The 19,076-nt window shown below is 38.9% G+C and overlaps 1 protein-coding gene across 5 annotated transcripts in view; it reads left to right on the top strand.

Moving 5' to 3' along the window:
• Positions 1-19,076, top strand: part of APLF (aprataxin and PNKP like factor) — a 117,349-nt gene that overhangs the window by 13,886 nt on the left and 84,387 nt on the right. For 4 of the 5 annotated variants that reach the window (XM_032177740.1, XM_058428943.1, XM_058428945.1 and 1 more), the window contains exon 2: positions 11,600-11,671. The exons of the other annotated variant lie outside the window; for it this stretch is intronic. In XM_032177740.1, coding sequence (XP_032033631.1) covers positions 11,600-11,671 — 72 coding nt within the window. The remainder of the gene's footprint in view (positions 1-11,599; positions 11,672-19,076) is intronic. 5 annotated transcript variants of the gene reach the window in all.

Below are 19,076 nucleotides of genomic sequence, written 5' to 3'. Positions count from 1 at the left end.
AAAGTAAAGCCATTATGTGACAACTTAAAGCAAAAGGAGGGTAAAAGATCTAAAGCTGGAGAATTTAATGCCAACAAAGAATGGTTTAATAATTTTAAAAAGATGTTTGGCTTTTAAAATGTCAAGGTAACAGAAAATGCAGTTTCTGCTGCCCAAGCAGCAGCAGATGAATTCCCAGATGTCATTAAGATAATCATTGAGGAGAAAGGATGTCTGTCTGAACAGGTTTTTTAATGTAGATCAAAGTGCCCTACTCTGGAAAAAAAAAATGCCACAAAGGACAGTTATTAATAAGGAAGAGAAGTGAGCACTGGGATTTAAGGCAGGAAAGGATAGGAAGTTCTACTGTTTTGTGCAAATGCAGTTGGGTTTATGATTAGTACCGCGCTTATCTACAAAGGTGCTAACCCCTGAACCTTGGAGGGAAAAGATAACCACCAGCTGCCATTCTTTTGGTTGTACAAAGAGAAGGTCTAGACATGAAAATCCTTTTTCTGAATTGGTTCTATCAATGCTTTGTCCCTGAAGTCAGAAGTACCTTGCCAGTAAGAGACTGTCTTTTAGAATTCTTTTGAACAATGCCTCTGGCCACCCAGAGCCCTATGAGTTCAGTAACGAAGGTTCTGAAGTGGTCTACTTTCCCCCAAACACGGCATCTCTAATTCAGCCACTAGATGAGGGAATCATAAGGACTTTTAAGGCTCATTATACACAGTACTCTATGGAAAAGGTCGTCAGTGTTATGGAAGAGAACCTCCCTAGAGAGAACATCACGAGTCCTGAAGGATTACACCATTGAAGACACCATTGTTGTTACAGAAAAAGTCATGAAAGCCATCAAGCCTGAAGCAGTAAATTCCTGATGAAGAAAACTGTCCAGATGATGTGCATGACTTCACAGGGTTTACGTCAAAGCCAATCAAATAAATTATGAAAGAGATTGTGGATATGGCCAAAAAGTCAGGGGTGAAGGATTTCAAGATATAGATATTGGAGAAATTCAAGAGCTAATAAACACTAATTAACACAAGACAACTTGATGAAGATGAATGCTTCTGAACCAGTGCCGGCAATGAGGAAGACATATAGAAGCAGCAGTGCCAGTTACCAAACCGACACTAAACACTCTGGCAGAAGGGTTACGTTTATTCAAGACTGCTTTTCTTTTACAACATGGACCTTTCTATGATACAGACCCTGAAACTAAACAAATGGTAGAATAGGATTGGAACTGTATAAAAACTTTTTTTTAAAGAAATGGAAAGCAAAAAAGTTAGGCAAGCTATCATGTATTTTCATAAAGTTACACCAAGCATGTCTGCCTTTCTTGCCTTCCCTTCTACCTCCTTTACCTTTTACACCTTTGCCACACTGAGCATGAGCAGCTCCTCCTATTCCTCCTCCTCCTCCTCCTCAGCCTACTCAAGGTGAAGACAATGAAGATGAAGACCTATATGATGATCCACTTCCACTTAATGAATAGTACATATATTTTCTCTTCCTTATGATTTTCTTAATATTCTCTTTTCTCTAGCTTATTTTAAGAATATACTGTACAATACATATAACATGCAAAATATGTGTTAATCAATTATTCATAATTGATTAAGGCTTCCAGTCAACAGTAGGCTATTGGTAGTTAAGTTTTGGGGGAGTCAAATTGGTTCCCCTAACCCCCATATTGTTTTAAGTTAAAGTGTCCTGTAAGTTTATTGAATTTGTTTATCAGTTTTAAGTGTTCTTTTGGTGGAGTCTTTAGGTTTTTCTAGATGTAAGATCACGTTATCTACAAGCAGGGATGATTCAACTTCCTCCTTTCCATTTAGATGCCCTTTCTTTTTTTTTTCCTTTTTTTTTTTTTGAGACAGAGTTTCACTCTGCCACCCAGGCTGGATTGCGGTGGCACGATCTCAGCTCACTGCAACTTCTGTCTCCTGGGTTCAAGCAATTCTCTGGCTTAGCCTCCCGAGTAGCTGGGATTACAGGCGTCCACCACCATGCACAGCTAATTTTTGTATTTTTCGTGGAGGTGAGGTTTCACCATCTTGGCCAGGCTGGTCTTGAACTCCTGACCTTGTGATCTACCCACCTCAGCCTCCCAAAGTGCTGGGATTACAGGTGTGAGCTACCATGCCCGGCTGATTTTTTTTTCTTACCTAATTGCTGTGGCTAGGACTAACAGTACTATATTTAATAAGAGTGGTAATAGTGGGGCATCCTTAGCTTGTTCCAGTTCTTAGAAGAAAAGGTTTCGTCTTTTCCCCTTTCCATATGATGTTAGCTGTGGGTTTGTCATATATGCCCTTTATTGTGTTGAGGTATGTTTCTTCTATACCTGATTTGTTGAGTGTTTATCGTGAAGGGATGTTGAATTATATCAAATATTTTTTCTGAAACTCTTGAGATCATATGGTTTTTGTCCTTAATTCTGTTGATGTGATATATCACATTTATTGATTTCTGTATGTTTGAACCATCATTGCATCGCTGGGATAAATTTCACTTGATCATGGTGTATAATCTTTTTAATGTGTTCTTGGATTCAGTTTGCTAGTATTTTTTTTGAGGATTTTTGAATCTATATGTTCATCAGGGATGTTGACTTGTAATTTTCTTTTTGTTTGTGTGTCCTTGTCTAGTTTTGGTTTCAAGGTCATACTGGCTTCATGTAATGAACTTGTAATAGTTCCTTTCCCTTTAATTTTTTGGAATAGGTTGAGAAGAATTGGTATTAGTCTTTTTTAAAAGTTTGGTAGAATTCAGCAGTGAAGCCTTGTAGTAATTCCTTTAAGTATTTCTTGTAGGGCTTGTTGAGTGGTGATGGAATTCCCTTAGTTTTTACTTGTTTGGGAAAACTTCATTTCTAAAGGATAGCTTTACTGGGTATCCTATATCCAGGCTGGCAGTTTTTTTTTTTTTTTTTCCTTTCAGCACTAAATATATCATGCCATTTTCTCAGCCTGTAAGGTTTCTGCTGAGAAATCTGCTGTTAGTCTAGTGGGCATTCCCTTTTATGTGACTTGATGATTTTTTCTTGTTGTTTGTAGAATTTTCCCATTGTCTTTGACTTTTGAAAATTTGACTATAAGTGCCTTGGAGAGGAACTTTTTGGGCTGAATTTATTTGAGAACTTTTGCACTTCCTGCATCTGGATATCCTTCTGTCTCTCAAGACTTGGGAGGTTTTCAGCTATTATTTCATTAAATAGGTTTTCTATGCCTTTTCCATATTTTCTTTTCCTGGAATTCTCATAATGTGAATATTTATTCGCTTAATGTTGTCCCATAAATTCAATCGGTTTTCTTCATTCTTTTAAATACTTTTTTCTTTTCTTTGGGTTATTTCAGAAGACTTGTCTTTAAGTTCGGAAATTCTTCTGCTTGATATAGTCTGGTGAAGGCTTGATTTTATTTTTTATTTTATTCTCTGAATTCCTTGGCTGTAAGATTTCTGTGTGGTTATTTTTTATGATGTTTCTCTCTGTTGAATTTCTCATTTAGATAATGAATTATTTTTCTGATTTTGGTAAATTGGGTTATCTGCATTCTCTTCTATCTTGTTGAATTTCTTAAAGTTATTTTGAATTCTTTTTCTGGCATTTTATAAATTTCTTTTTTTTGTGGAGTCTGCTATTGGAGAATTAATGTGTTCCTTTGGGGATGTTATGTTTTTTTCATGTTTCTTGTGTCCCTATATTGATATCTGCTCATCTGGTGGAATAGTTGCCTCTTCTAATTTTGTGGAGTAGCTTTCACAGGGAAAGACCTATTCCTTTAGATGAGTCTTATGATGTCTGATGGGTACAGTACACTGGCTTAGGTTCTGAGTGAGCACAGTGGTATGGTCTCTGTGCAGTTTCCTCAGCTGTAACCCATATTAGTGATGTTTGCAAGTGCCTCAGTGGCCTAGGCTGTGGAAGTGTGTGGTGGTGGTAGTGGTATGACTTTGCCAGAGATGGGCTCGCTAGGCTGGTTGTTGGGCCAGGGGTATGCATGTATACATAGCGAGTCAGCTGGCTTGGAGATTGGGTCACTGAGGGCAGGGCTGCTAGGCTACTTCTCAGGCTGAGGGTGCTGGTGTGCAGAGAGCTCAGGGACTGGCTCTCTGGGCTGTTTATCAGACTTAGGGTGCAGACATGTTGTGGTTTGGCTGCTCAGGGTCTGGCTTACTGAGGAAAGAGCCACCAGGCTGTTTATCCAGCTAGGAGTGCAGGTGTGGGACGGTTTGGCTGGCTTGTGGAGTATGTCCGCCCAGGGTGGTTCCACCAGACTGTTTCCTCAGTTGGGGGTATGGACACACAATGATTAGGCCAGTTTGGTGGCATGCCCGCTGGGGGTGGTCTGCTGTTTCTCTGGCTGAGGTGTGAGCTCACAATGGTTTGGCTAGCTTGGGGAAGTGCATACCAGGGGTGGGCTGCTATGCTGTTTCTGCAGCTGGGGGCGCAGACGTGGTGGTTTGGCCAGCCTGGGGTTGACTTCCCCATTATGCAGTACCAGAGTCATGACTGTCCCTGGGCCCAGGCTCTGAGTAACTGGAGTCATTGCATTACAGTCCTTCATGTGGTCTTTATGGAATGATGGTAGAGCCTCAAAGCTAGAGAGACACAGTGGCTACTGGCCCCCAGAGCAGGACACCCTCCAGCAGTGGCTCTGGTTTCAAGAAGGTGCTATGCTGTAGCAGCTTAGGTCATGCAAGGGTGGGGAGTGCATAACACGAGCTCCTACTGTGGAGTAATGTAGCTTTGTAAATTCCAGGTAGCTCTCCAAACAGCTCAAGGCTTGTAAGGACTGTGGGATTCTCCTGTAGTAAGGACTGCAAGTTTCTGTGGTTGGGGCCCTGTGCTTACCATTACCCTTAAGAAGTCCCTCCTGGCTCCCAGCCAGTCTCACTGGGGAGATGGGACAGCAGAGGCAGGGTGCCTTGCACCTCTTTTCATCCTGCTTTTGTGCTCCACAGGGATCTTGCCACTCCCTTGCTGCACTTCAGTGCTCTCCCTCAGACAATCCAGTTGAATTGTAGTTGTTGATTCTGTGTTTGGGTCCCTTTTTAGGGGGCAAGGGCACGCATTGGGCACCTCTAGTCAGCCATCTTTCTGATTTTATTCGTACAAGATAATTTTTATACAATTAAAGTATAAAATATTGTATAATTATCTTAACCTTTCCTGTGTAATATAGTTTATACTGAAAAACAATTTGTACTATAATATACATCCTGTGTACTATATTTGTACTATAATAATATCCTGTGTAATAGAGTTTATACTAAAAAACAATTTGTAATATAGTTTATACTGAAAAACGAACTATTTTCTGTTCTTATATGTACAGGAACCAAGTTACATGAGAAAATTGAATTAATGCGATATATTATACCTGTCTATGATGTTCAGAAACTTCTCTAGAAAAGGATTTTACAAAAAACTAACTTGTGTTGTCTATATTATATGTAGAAAAAAAATGAAATGAAAGGTACCACCCTATTCTATTTCAAGATCCAGTAGCTTTTCTGCTTTTACTTTATTTAGGGTTGTTTCTTTCGTTTTTAGAATTTTGAGAATTGCAGTCAAACAAACAGATCACAGACTTTGATACAAAATATCTAAGTATTTCTGCTCGTCACATAAGAAAATCTCCATTTTGTTTGAGTTCAATAAATACCGAAAATAAGTATTTGGTAACAAACAGATCATAAACAGTTCTTTTATGTTTTCATGTGTTTATCTTTTTTTCTGGTATAATCTTCGTATCTTAAAACTAGAGAAGGGACCTGTATGTATATTATAGTAGATGACGTATTCTATTAATATTTAAAACCAGAAAGTCAAATAAAAGGGATCCACATGGTATCACTACAAAAGTGGTATAAGAATAGAGAGACCTGTTCACATTCAAGAAACAATATTAAGAATTCAGTTTAGGGCTGGGCACGGTGGCTCACACCTGTAAGCCCAGCACTTTGGGAGGCCAAGGTGGGTGGATCATTCAAGGTCAGGAATTTGAGACCAGCCTGACCAACATGTTGAAACCCTGTCTCTACTAAATGTAAAAAAAAGAAATTAGCCGGGCATGGTGGCACATGCCTGTAATCCCAGCTACTTGGGAGGCTGAGGCAGGAGAATAGCTTGAACCTGGGAGGCGGACTTTACAGTGAGCCTAGATTGTGCCATTGCACTGCAGCCTGGGCAACAGAGCGAAGCTTAGTCTGAAAAAAAAAAAAAAAAGGCAGTTTAAGGCCAGGCGCAGTGACTCATGCCTGTAATTCCAGCACCTTGGGAGGCCCAGGTGGGCAGATCACTTGGAGCCAGGAGTTTGAGACCAGCCTGGCCAAAATGGCAAAATCCTATCTCTAAAAAAAAATAAATATAACAATTGTTAGAGGAATGTGTATTAATCACAGTTGCTTTTGACTACAAGTAACAGAAATTTGACAAACAGCAATTTAATCAAATAAGGCATTGATTTTTCTTCTGTAATATGCCTGTGTGTGTGTGTGTGTGTGTGTGTGTGTGCACGCACATTTTTTTCTTTCTCCTGAACACAGTTGAAAGTACATACATGCATTATGGCAGTTCATCACTAAATATGTCAACATGTGTCACCTAAGAACAAGGACATTTCTATATAGCTATATTCTGTTATTATATTCTAGAAATGTGTAACTGTGCCATAAATTTTAATATCCCATACTCAGTTCTGTACATCATTTTCAATAATGTACTTTTTGCATTTTTTTAAAAAAGTCAGGATCCAGTTAAATTTTTTTTTATTTAATCTAGAATGGTTTTCTTGCCTTTTGTCTTTAATGACATCAGTGCTTCTGTGGGTCCAGGCCAGTTATTCCTAGAGTGTCCCACGATTTTTGTTTGTCTGATTGTTTGCACATAATTTGATTCATATTAAACATTTTTGATGAAAATATTAAGTAGGTGATGTTTATTCAGAGTACCACATTAGGAAGCACATCTATCAGTTTGTCCTGCTGTGGTGATGTGGTAAGTGTAATCACCTTGGTAAGGTGGTATCTGCCAGATTTCACAGTTAATCTACCATTTCCTTTGTCAGTAATCTGTGGAGTGATACTGAGACTTCATGAGTATTTATTCCCAACAAACCTTTTTCTTGTTGGGAAATAAACATCCTTTTATCCCTTCCTAACTTAATTTTTACATTGACAGTTAGAAAATAGTGATTTTTCTCATTCTACCATTTTTTTCTACTTTAGCTGGCATTCTTTTATAAAGAAATGCATCTCTCCCAGCCTTACCCTCTGATATTACTGAATACAGCACATTGAATCACAAAATAATCCATGATTCATATGGAATCTTTTTTATTATCTCTTTTTTTTTGAGACAGGGTCTCACCCTGTTGCCCAGGCTGGAGTGCAGTGGTGCGATCATGGCTCACTGCAACCTTGACCTCCTGGGCTCAAGCAATGTTCCTACCTCAGCCTCCCAAGTATTAATATTGAGGACTATAGGCACATGCCACCCTGTCCAACTAATTTTTTACTTTATGTAGATTTGTATGGAATCATGGATTATTTTGGGATTCAATTTGCTGTATTCCAGTATTATCACTATTTTGATGCTCGAATTGTTCTAAATTTGGTGAGTGAGAGTTTTTTTGCACTGGTTTCTCTGTCCTTCTGACATGCACCCATCAATTCTTGAGCATTTCTTTGTCTTCTGGCGCAAGAAGATATCCTAGGTCCACATTATACTTTTTGTGCTTCAGACCTGGAATATGACATTTCTCAAAAGAGCTCTAGTTTCTTTTAGTGGGGAATGGTATTTTGAAGCCAAAATCTATACTATTGGATTTATTTTTTTCTTCCAAGTGTCCTCCTTCTGCCTGAGAAGTGGTGCCTTTTCTGAGCTTGCTATACCTGGTTCCACATATTTTTATGCCTCTGTTTTGGATTCTCTATTAGCTTGGCCTCTGCAATGTTGGATCTGAAATGTGTTTTTAGTATTTCTCACTAAAAGTGTGACTTAATTTTTCTGGGAGTGATACCTATGCTTCAGCGCCGCTAGATTCCCACTCCCTCTTTCCTCTTTTTCTGTCATTTGCCACCTGATTTTCTCTGCTCCAGCATAGGTTCTGGGGCTTGATCTTCTGAAATTGACATTTCTCATCTCTCTTACATGTAAGTTAAAGTTTTTGGTAATCTCCATCTCCTAGTTTTGCATTAGATATGGGATGGGATATGGGTAGTTTTATTTGCTCTATTTGTTGATTTCTTTGAAGAATGTGTGTTGTGATTAGAATTTAGGTGAGAATAATTATTCTATAAAAATTGGAATTCTTCAATTTAACTATTTTTATGGCTTTCTAAGTGTGAAATATCTGATTTCAGTTGAAGTTTTAATTTAAACTTGGTGATTCTTGGTAATCAGTAAGTAAACTTGGGCAAGCCTTCAGTATATTTTGAAGTAATTTATGCCATTTGTCCTACCCTAAATGGCCTCTAACCAGTGTATTCTTTTTGAGTCCTTGGGTTTCTTTGCTTTTTAGTAGCCTTTCTCTTTCCACCTGCAGACCAACATCAGTCATTTTCTCCTATTGTCAGTGTGCTGTCTACTAAATCCTATCCACTTTACAAATAGAGAATTAAGAATTTGGATGACATACCTTGTTAGACTTAGGTATGCCATTAGATAAGCAGGACCAAATGAAAGCCGGAGGGCCTCTTGGAGCTTTATTTAGGATCTGAATCTCCTCTGAATGTCTATTTGGTTATTAAATAGCCATTTCTGCCTTATTTCCAGTTCTTTACTATGTTCTAGTTTGACAGTTAAACTGGGTAAATCATCTTAAAAACTGAGGTTTTGCTTTAGGTTTCATGTAATGATATTGAGGGATGTGATACAACGTTAAGAGCATGAATGGTTCTGGAATCTGATTCCTTAGGTTCAGATCCTGGCCCTACTACTTAATTGGTTGTGTAACTGAGTAGTTGCTTAAACTCTCTGTACTTCTGTTTTCTCACCTATGAAGTGAAGTATAATAATAATATCTTCTTCACAGATTTTGTGAAGACTGAAAAAGATGATACATGACAAGTCTAGAATGGTGCTTTGGTGTTGATAATTGATTGTTATTACAGTTGATATATTAATAAATAATAAAAATGTGTTGGATATTCACTCTGTATAAGGAGCAGTGATAGGCTGTTAAATAAAGCAGATCATCAGATCTTTAGGATAATCTGTTTGTCACTTGTTCCCCACCCCTCTCCGTATATCAATCCTGAAATTAAAATGTTTTAATGATAATTTGTTAAACCTTTACACTTCCCATTGAGAAAGTGCAAATGGTTATTTTATCGTGTATTCACTATTTAGGGGTTTACTTTAAAAGGAACACTATAAATGTCTGAGTGATGTTAATTTCAAAGACTGTTTATAGCATTCTTTTTGTATTCTATAAAGACACATAGCTTGTAATGAAATTACACTGTTGTGGAGTTATGTGTCCACTAGAGGTCACATTATACTTTTATGTTACTTAAAATGTCTTTTATCTTTGTAGTGTCAGTGAAGCCTACTTCAAAGAAAGACAGAGATAGGAAAAGTTCATTTATTGCTTCCTGAAAAAATACAGTTTAAAAAAGGAAAGAAAGAAATTTAAGGTGGACTGTTAAAGGAACCATCTTTATATGCCATAGTTTTATATTTGATAGCTTATTACTCTATTGGTTAGAAAATTGGTTTGTAGTACGGAAGTAACAATGAGATTTTGGTACCCAAGTCAGAAATAGGAACTGCTTACTCTCAGCCACAGAATAATGTACATTTTTTGAAATTACTTTTGAATGATTACATGTAGGTATAGTCATGTATAAATGTGTTCTCACATTTATTATCTTTTTTTTTTTTTTTTTGAGACAGGGTCTCACCCTGCCCCCCAGGCTGGTGTGCAGTGGCACGATCATGGCTCACTGCAACCTTGACCTCCTGGGTTCAAGCAGTCTTCCTACCTCAGCCTCCCAAGTATTAATATTTGGGACTATAGGCACATGCCACCCTGTCCAGCTAAGTTTTTACTTTATGTAGAGTTGGGGGTCTCACTGTGTTGCCCAGGCTAGTCTTGAATTCCTGGGCTCTAGCAGTCTTCCCACTTCAGCCTCCCAAAGTGCTGGGATTGAAGCCATCGCACCCTGCCTATTACCTATTTTTGTTAAAAAGAGTGTGGATTTGGAGTACTGCCTATTTGGAGAGTGACCTACCCAAGTTACCTAAATTCTCTGGACTTTCAATTTTTATGTAAAGTGTTAATAATAGCTATGGCAATGTTATGTTGAATCACAACATTTAAGCTACAGTTCTGTGCAGGTGATGCCATGAGTCATCAGATAACTGCTGTTGTTTTTAGCCTACTAAGGTACATTCTGGGAAAAAGAAAGAAATCTTTAAATTTTTAGCCTCTTTTTTTCTGAAACAAAAGATTATTAGTTTGTACTTACTTCTTGGATGGCCATTGTGGCTAACAATACATTGTGAAAAATTCATTCATGTGATACTCATTCTGATGCTTGATATTACTGTCTATATGTCACAGCCTTAAGTGTGGAACAGCTCTCTGGTTAAAAAAATGAGTACTGACTCCTGGCAGTTTCACATTTTTTGTGGAACTAATAGGTTTAATTGAGTTTATGTGTTGGTATGGCCTATTTTTTACTGATAATTTTGGTCCTTATGCGGATAATGCCAACATTCAAGTGCTAAATACCAAGGTTACCAAGAGATGGGTCAGGTTGTTACGGTGTTAGTGAAGTTGGTGCTTAACATGTTTTCATTATCTATCAATCAACCACAAATAAAAAAGGCAGTCTTAACTATCGTGTTTACAGTGAAAAGAGAAAGCTTTGATTGGCACTGTCAGCATTTAAAATGCAAACAACTTTTGAACTTTGGTATGTGGAAATGATTGTGAGCATAAGTAGAACACTGTTGGCTCAAAACAGGAAGCAAATAGATATTTTTTAAAAATGCTAATTTCTTTCTTACTGAAAATGTTTGGTTTTCACTATTCCCCTTCTTGCCTTCCTGAACTCTTAACTGCTGCTGATGGCCCCAGAGTTTGCATGCAGTTCTGCCTGATCTGGGTCTCTTTGACCCCAAAGCCTAGAGTCAGACCCTTTTACACTTACCAGATCCTTGAGCATGGGATCTCTTCCTTTTAAAACCTTTGTCATCATGATATACTATATGTTGCTTGTATTTGAAATGTTTTCTGGTAAGTACATATTATATAGAGACTTCTCCTATTTTATGAATTTTCTTGGTAAGAATCCCCAGCAGATGTCTGTCATGAATGGAAACTATCATGCAAGGTTTTGGGATCCGTTAGATTCTAGGCTTGAGGCTCTGTTGTTGACTCTTACATGACTTTGGGCAGGATTTTTAATCTCTGAGTTTCATTATTTGTTAAATGAGGACAATCATTTCAATATACAGTTGTCGAATGAATGATATATTTCATATCTAGTCTACTGATTTCAGAAACATCGCCAAGGGTTTTGTTTGCCTTTTTGTTTTGTTGCTTGTTAAGGAGTTGGCTATTCTTAATCTTTTAAATTTTTTACTGTATAGATAACAGACAAGAGAGTATCCAGAAGACATGCCATTCTTGAGGTGGCAGGTGGTCAGTTGCGAATCAAACCGGTAAATATGTTATTAATGATTCATTTTAACTTTTGTCTCTTACCCTTTCAGTTCCCAAGCAGAGGTGCCTATTTTCTAAGTTTATGGGAATAGGGAATTAATGTCAGAATATATCCTTCTCATTGCCAGAAAATAATTAGGAGATAAAGATCTAAACTACGAGGAAAACTACGTATTTTCTCATAGGACAATGCCACATTTACATAATTAGAATTTCAATGAAAGATTACTGCCAGTTCATGTATATATTATGATTTGGTTTAAAATTGAATACTCCAAATAATATCCAATAAGAAAGCCCATAACTATTAATAGTTGGTTTTCTGAGCTGGGGTAGTGACCAAAGTAACTTAAATGTTATAGGGTTATATTTTAACACCTTCTGTATCACTCTGTGTAGAGTAGAATATTTCTAAAACTTAGACTTTGTTCAACTTTGAGGTTTGAAAAATGATTTTAATTTGAAAGTTTTTGTTGAGGGCTCTAATTTTAATTGCTTGCTTTATAGTTTACTGCTGCGAAATCACTGATGATATGCAGGGACAGCCAGTTTCTAAGAATATACAATGTGATTATTCCTTTTCATTGGCAGAGTCTATTGTGTAAGAGAATGAAATATGTACATGAGGGTCCATTTATTTTAGACTAGATCGTATGGTGGTAAAATTTCATGGAATTCATTAATTTATAACTTTTTAAACCAATTTATATTTTCATATTTTATATACAACTGCCTGTTACATCATTAGTTCTTTTTTTTACACAGATAGTACTTGCTTTTATTATCCTATGTTTAACTGTTTCAAAATTTGGAAAGCATCTTTTTAATTTTAGTACTTGGAAATTTTTTGAATAAAAAATTATTCAATGTATTCCACCTTATCTCAACCTTGAATAAATAATCTTTAAAAGAGTTTATGTCTCATCTTCATTCTGCATTATCTTAGTGTCTTGAAAAAGTGTTAATATCTGGAGTCAACACTCCTTTAGGAGCCACTTTATTTACCATTGGATATTCATCTCTGTATCCTGTCCAGCTATCTTATTCTTCTGAGATGACATCCTGGATCATAAGGTCCTTGAGTATAGGAACTCTGACTAATCTTTGTATCCCTAGTGTTTAGCATAGTGCCTAAGACATAGTAGGTATTTAATTAATATTTGTTGAATGCATGAGTAAATGCTGTGGTGAGAACTATCTATGGCATATATAGGAGTGGGAACATGATAGATTTTCACAAAAGTATGTTATTCTCTGGTGCCCAATTTCTAACACCCTGCCAATGAACTACCATGGCCTAAAATAAGTTTTTTTTTTTGTTACTAAAGCACATTAAAGGAAAGAATAGAGGGATCTTGAAATATAGAAATGATTATTTTTTATTTATATAGATTTAGGGAGTACAGTGCAGTTTTGTTACATGGTTATATTGTGAAATGGTGAAGTCTGGGCTTTTAGTGTAACCATCACCTGAATAGTGTACATTGTACCCATTAGGTAATTTCTCAACCCTGTCCCACCTGTCAAACTACCAACCTTTTGAGTCTCCAGTGTCTGCTATGCCACTGTGTCCATGTCAGCACATTTATTTTGTGAGCAAATTAACCAGTGGAATTGTGGGCAACTCAATAGATACCAGGTTTTCTCTTTACACTCTTTATTTACTCAATGATAAGAAGAAACCCTTCTTATAACAAAATTGACATGGCATTAAATTTTTTTATATCAAAAATAGGTCGTTAGAAAACTGTCATATTTACTAATGCATGAATATTTTAAACATTTACATTTTTTCTCAGTGTTAATCAAGGACACTTATATTTTAAAATGTTTTACAAATTGGCTTTAATAAAGGTACTTAGTTGGAGTTGTGTCTATACTTGGCTGAAAATTTTTCAGATATATTTTGTACTTTTGTGGCTATTCAAAAGAGTACTAATAAGGCCGGGCGCGGTGGCTCACGCCTGTAATCCCAGCACTTTGGGAGGCCGGCGCGGGTGGATCACGAGGTCAGGACATTGAGACCATCCTGGCTAACACGGTGAAACCCTGTCTCCACTAAAAATACAAAAAATTAGCCGGGCACGGTGGCGGGCACCTGTAGTCCCAGCTACTCGGGAGGCTGAGGCAGGAGAATGGCGTGAACCCAGGAGGTGGAGCTTGCAGTGAGCCGAGGTCGCGCCACTGCACTCCAGCCTGGGCGACAGAACGAGACTCTGCCTCAAAAAAAAAAAAAAAAGAGTACTAATAATGTAAAATAAATATGCTCAAATTAAAGGTGATTTTATTAGTTGAAAATCTTACCTTGAGTTAAATTTTATCCAGTATGTAGTGAGCCAAATTTCTATGTGGGATTTTAGCAGTGTTCAGTTATAAAAAGGCTCCTTTTTCAAATACTCTTCACTTTTACTGGGTCTTTAATTAGATGGTACGCAGATCATAAAACCACTATGTATGACATTAACAGGTGTCTTTTTGAGCACAAAACTGTAGTAGAAATAATACTAGAAGCTCGAGCAAAAATTCCTCATGACCACTAGATATAAAACTAAAATTTGGAATGATTTAAGTTATACCTCTGTTTATGATCTTCTAAATATTATTTAGTGTAATTTTGTAAACTTTCCCATAAATGTGATGTTTAGACATGGGAGAAAGGTAGATGTTTTTTATGCTTTTTTGAGTACCTTTTTTTGATAACTTAGAATGTCACGGCCTTCTGGAGAACGTCTGATCTTAAATACTCAGCAAATTCTAGAATGGGAATAAGAGCCCAGGTTCTTGGAACTCTAGTATTTTGTTGTTGTTGTTATGTTTCTGAAGTCAGGATTCTCTTGGCCATTGGGTGTCTTTTCTTTAAAAAAATTTCTTCAAGTTACAACTAATTGATGATCTATCTTAACAAGAAGTTTTAGTGCCTTCAGTTGAATAAAATTTAGGACTGAAAGCAACTTTAGATTTGGACTTACGTATGTGGGAATTTGACTGGGCCAGGGCTAGCATTGCGTATCAGTGGGGAAGAGGAGTTTTTATCAGTAAATGGTACAGGGACAGTTATCTGTTTGGAAAAAAAAATTAGATCCCTACTGCAGACCCAAAAATCTACTCCAGGTAGATTAAATGTGAGAGTCAAACTATAAAACTCTTAGAATATAATACAGGGAAAAACCTTTATGACTTTAGAGTAGGGAAGAGTTTTTAAACAAGATATAAAAAGCATGAACCATAAAAACAGTTGGGAAAAGCCAATGAAATTAAAATAAGAAACTTCGTTTATCAAAAGACACTATAATGAAAATGATAACTACAACAGGGAGAAGATATTTAAAACACATGTAATTGGTACATGTAATTAGGCCATTCATGCATTGACATAAAGAAATACCTGAGACTGGGTAATTTATAAAGAAAAGAGATTTAGGCTGTGTGCAGTGGCTCACACCTGTAATCTCAACAATTTGGGAGGTGAAGGCAGGCAGATCACTTAAGGTCAGAAGTTCAAGACCAGCCTGGCCAACATGGTGAAACCCTGTCTCTACTTAAAATACAAAAATTAGCCAGGCATGGCCAGGCGCGGTGGCTCACGCCTGTAATCCCAGCACTTTGGGAGGCTGAGGCGGGTGGATCACGAGGTCAGGAGATGGAGACCATCCTGGCTAACATGGTGAAACCCCATCTCTACTAAAAATACAAAAAATTAGCCGGGCGTGGTGGCGGGTGCCTGTAGTCCCAGCTACTCAGGAGGCTGAGACAGGAGAATGGCGTGAACCCGGGAGGCAGAGCTTGCAGTGAGCCGAGACCACGCCACTGCACTCTAGCCTGGGTGACAGAGCGAGACTCCGTCCCAAAAAAGAAAAAAAAAAAGTAGCCAGGCATGGTGGTGGGTGCCTGTAATCTCAGGAGGCCAAGGCAGGAGAATTGCTTGAACCCCAGGGGGACAGAGATAGCAGTGAGCTGAGATCGCAGCACTGTACTCCGGCCTAGGAGACAGAGTGAGACCCCGTGTCAAAAAAAAAAAAAAAGAAAAGAAAAAAGATTTAACTGGCTCATGGGCAGGCTTTACAGGAAGCATGGTGCCATCATCTGCTAGGTTTTTGGTGAAGCCTTAGGTAACTTTCAATCATGGCAGAAGGCACAGTGGAAATAGGCACGTCACACGTCGAAAGCAGGAGCAAGGGAGAGGGAGTGAGGGGAAAGTGCCACGCACTTTTTTTTTTCTTCGACTTTTAAGTTCCGGGATACATGTACAGGGTGTACAGGTTTATTACCTAGGTAAATGTGTGCCATGGTGGTTTACTGCACAGATCATTCCATTATCCAGCTATTAAGCCCAGCATCCATTAGCTATTCTGATGTTCTCTCTCCTCCCACCCTCCACTCTTTAGAAGGCCCCATTGTGTGTTGTTTCCCACCCTGTGTCCATGTGTTCTCATCATTCACCTCCCACTTATAAGTGAGAACATGCAGTGTTTGGTTTTCTGTTCCTGCATTAGTTTGCTGAGGATAATGGCTTCCAACTGCATCCATATCCCTTCAAAGGACATGATCTTGTTCTTTTTCATGGCTGCAGAGTATTCCATGGTATGTATATATATATATATATATATATATATATATATATGCCACATTTTCTTTTTCCAGTCTATCATTGATGGGCATTTAGGTTGACTCCATGTCTTTGCTAAGCCACACACTTTTAAATTACTAAGTCTCATGAGAACTCATGCACTATTTGGAAGATAGCACCAAGCCATGAGGTATCCCCACCCCCATGATTAAAATACTTCCCACCAGGCCCCACCTCCAGCATTTGTGGATTACAATTCAACATGAGTATCAGGTGGGGACAAATACCCAAACTATATCATTCTTCCCCTGACCTCTCCCAAATCTCATGTCCTTTTCACATTGCAAGATACAATCATGCCTTCCCAATAATTCTCCAAAGTCTTAACTCATTCCAGCATTATCTGAGAAGTCCAAAGTCTCACCTGAGACAAGGCAAGTCTCTTCTATTTATGAGCCTGTAAAATCAAAAGTTATTTACTTCTAAGAAACAATGGGGGTATAGGCATTGGGTAAACATCCCTGTTTCAAAACAAAGGGTCTGTAGGCCCAAGACAAGTTCAAAACCCATCAGGGCAGTCAGTAAGTCTCAAAGCTCCAAAGTAATCTTTGACTCTGTGTCCATATCCTGGGCACACTGATGAAAGGGTGGGCTCCCAAGACCTTTGGCAGCTCCACCCCTCTGGCTTTGGAGGGTACATCCTCTGAGGCTGCTCTCACAGGCTGGAGTTGGTAGATCTACTATGTTTGGGTCTGGAGGACGGTGGCCCTCTTCTCACGGCTCTACTAGGCAGTGTCCCAAGTGGGGACTCTGTGTGGGACCTCCCACCTCACGTTTATTCTCTGCACTGCCCTAGTAGAAGTTCTCTTGTAAGGGATTTGCCACTGCAGCAGGCTTCTGCCTGGATACCCAGGCTTTTCCATACATCCTCTGAAATCTAGATGGAGGCTGCCAAGAATCCACCACTCTTGCACTCTGTGCACCCACAGGCTTAACACCATGTGAGAGCTGTCAAGGCTTATGGCTTGCATCCTCCAAAGTGGCAGCTCAAGCTGTATGTGGGGTCCTTTGAGCCATGGATGGAGCCAGAGCAGTGGGAATGTGGATAGCACTGTCCCAAGGCCATGCAGGGCAGCAGGGCCCTGGGACTATCCCATGAGACCATTCTTCTCTCTTAGGCCTCTGGGCCTGTGATAAGAGGGGCTGCCATGAAGGTCTCTGAAATGCATTTGAGGCCTTTTCTCCGTTGTCTTGGATATTAGAACTTGTTTTGTTTGTTTGTTTGTTTTTTGAGATGGAGTCTTCCTCTGTCACCCAAGCTGGAGTGTAGTGGTGTGATTTCAGCTCACTGCAACCTCACCTCCTGGGTTCAAGCAGTTCTCCTGCCTCAGCCTCCCAAGTAGCTGGGATTACAGGCACATGCCACCACGCCCAGCTAATTTTTTTTTGTATTTTTAGTGGAGATGGGGTTTTGCCATGTTAGCCAGCCTGGTCTCAAGCTCCTGACCTCAGGTGATCCACCCGCCTCAGCCTCTCAAAGTACTGGGATTACAGGCATGAGCCACTGTGCCCAGCCTGACTTTTTTTTTCAGTCGTGCACATCTCTCTCTAGCAAGTGGTTGCTTCACAGCCTGCTTGAATCCTTCTCTTGAAAAAGCTTTTGATTTCTCTGCCACATGGCTAGGCTACAAATTTATCAAGCTTTTGCACTCTGCTTCCTATTTAAATATGTGTTGCAACTTTAAGTCATTTCTTTGCTTATGCATTTGAGTGTAGGTTGTTAGAAGCAGCCAGGCCACTTCTTGAACACTTTGCTGCTTAGAGGTTTCCTCTACCAGATTCCCTAAATCATCATTCTTTAGGTCAGACTTCCATAGATCCCTAGGATATGAACCAAATGCAGCCAAGCTCTCTGCTAAGGCATAACATACTTGACCTTTGCTCTAGTTCCCAATAAGTTCCTCATTTCCATCTGAGACCTCCTTAGCCTGGACTTCATTGTCCATACCACTATCAGCATTTTGGTCACAAATTTGCTGATCATTTGGTCATTTAACCAATCTCTAAGAAATTCCAAACTTTCTCTCATCTTCCTGTCTTCTTCTCAGCCTTCCAAACTTTTCTAACTGCTGCCTGTTAGGCAATTCTGAAGTCACTTCCACACTTTTAGATATCTTCATAGCAATGCCCCAATTCCAGTACCAATTTTCTGTATTAGGCCATTCTTGTGTTGCTATAAAGAAATACCTGAGACTGGGTAATTTATAAAAAGAGGTTTAATTGGCTCACAGTTTTGCAGGCTTTACATGAAGCATGGTGCCCACATCTGCTTGGTTTCTGGGGAGGCCTCAGGAAGCTTACAATCATGGAAAAAGTCAAAAGGGAAACCAGCACATCACATGTTGGAAGCAGGAGCAAGCGAGAGAGAATGGGAGGATCATATGGTTTGGATTTGTGTCCCTGCCCAAATCTCGTGTCGAATTGTAATCTCCAGTGTTGGAGGAGTGGCCTAGTGGGAGGTGATTGGATCATGGTGGTATTGGATTTCCCCCTTGCTGTTCTCATGATAGTGAGTTCTCACAACATCTGGTTGTTTAAAAGTTCGTAGCGCTTCCCCCTTCTCTCTCTTTCTCCTGCTCCAGCAATGTAGGATTTGCCTGCTTCCCCTTTGCCTTCCACCATGATTGAAAGTTTCCTGAGGCCTCCCCAGCCATGCTGTCTGTACAGGCTACAGAACTGTGGGTCAATTAAACCTTTTTTTTTTTTTTTAATAAATTACCCAGTCTTAGGTGAAAACAGACTAATATAGTGTGGGAGGTGCCCACTCTGTATTAGTT

Source organism: Hylobates moloch, unplaced genomic scaffold (genome assembly GCF_009828535.3).
Source record: "Hylobates moloch isolate HMO894 unplaced genomic scaffold, HMol_V3 SCAFFOLD_15, whole genome shotgun sequence".
Classification (NCBI taxonomy): domain Eukaryota; kingdom Metazoa; phylum Chordata; class Mammalia; order Primates; family Hylobatidae; genus Hylobates; species Hylobates moloch.
This window is presented reverse-complemented; position numbering and strand designations above follow the sequence as displayed.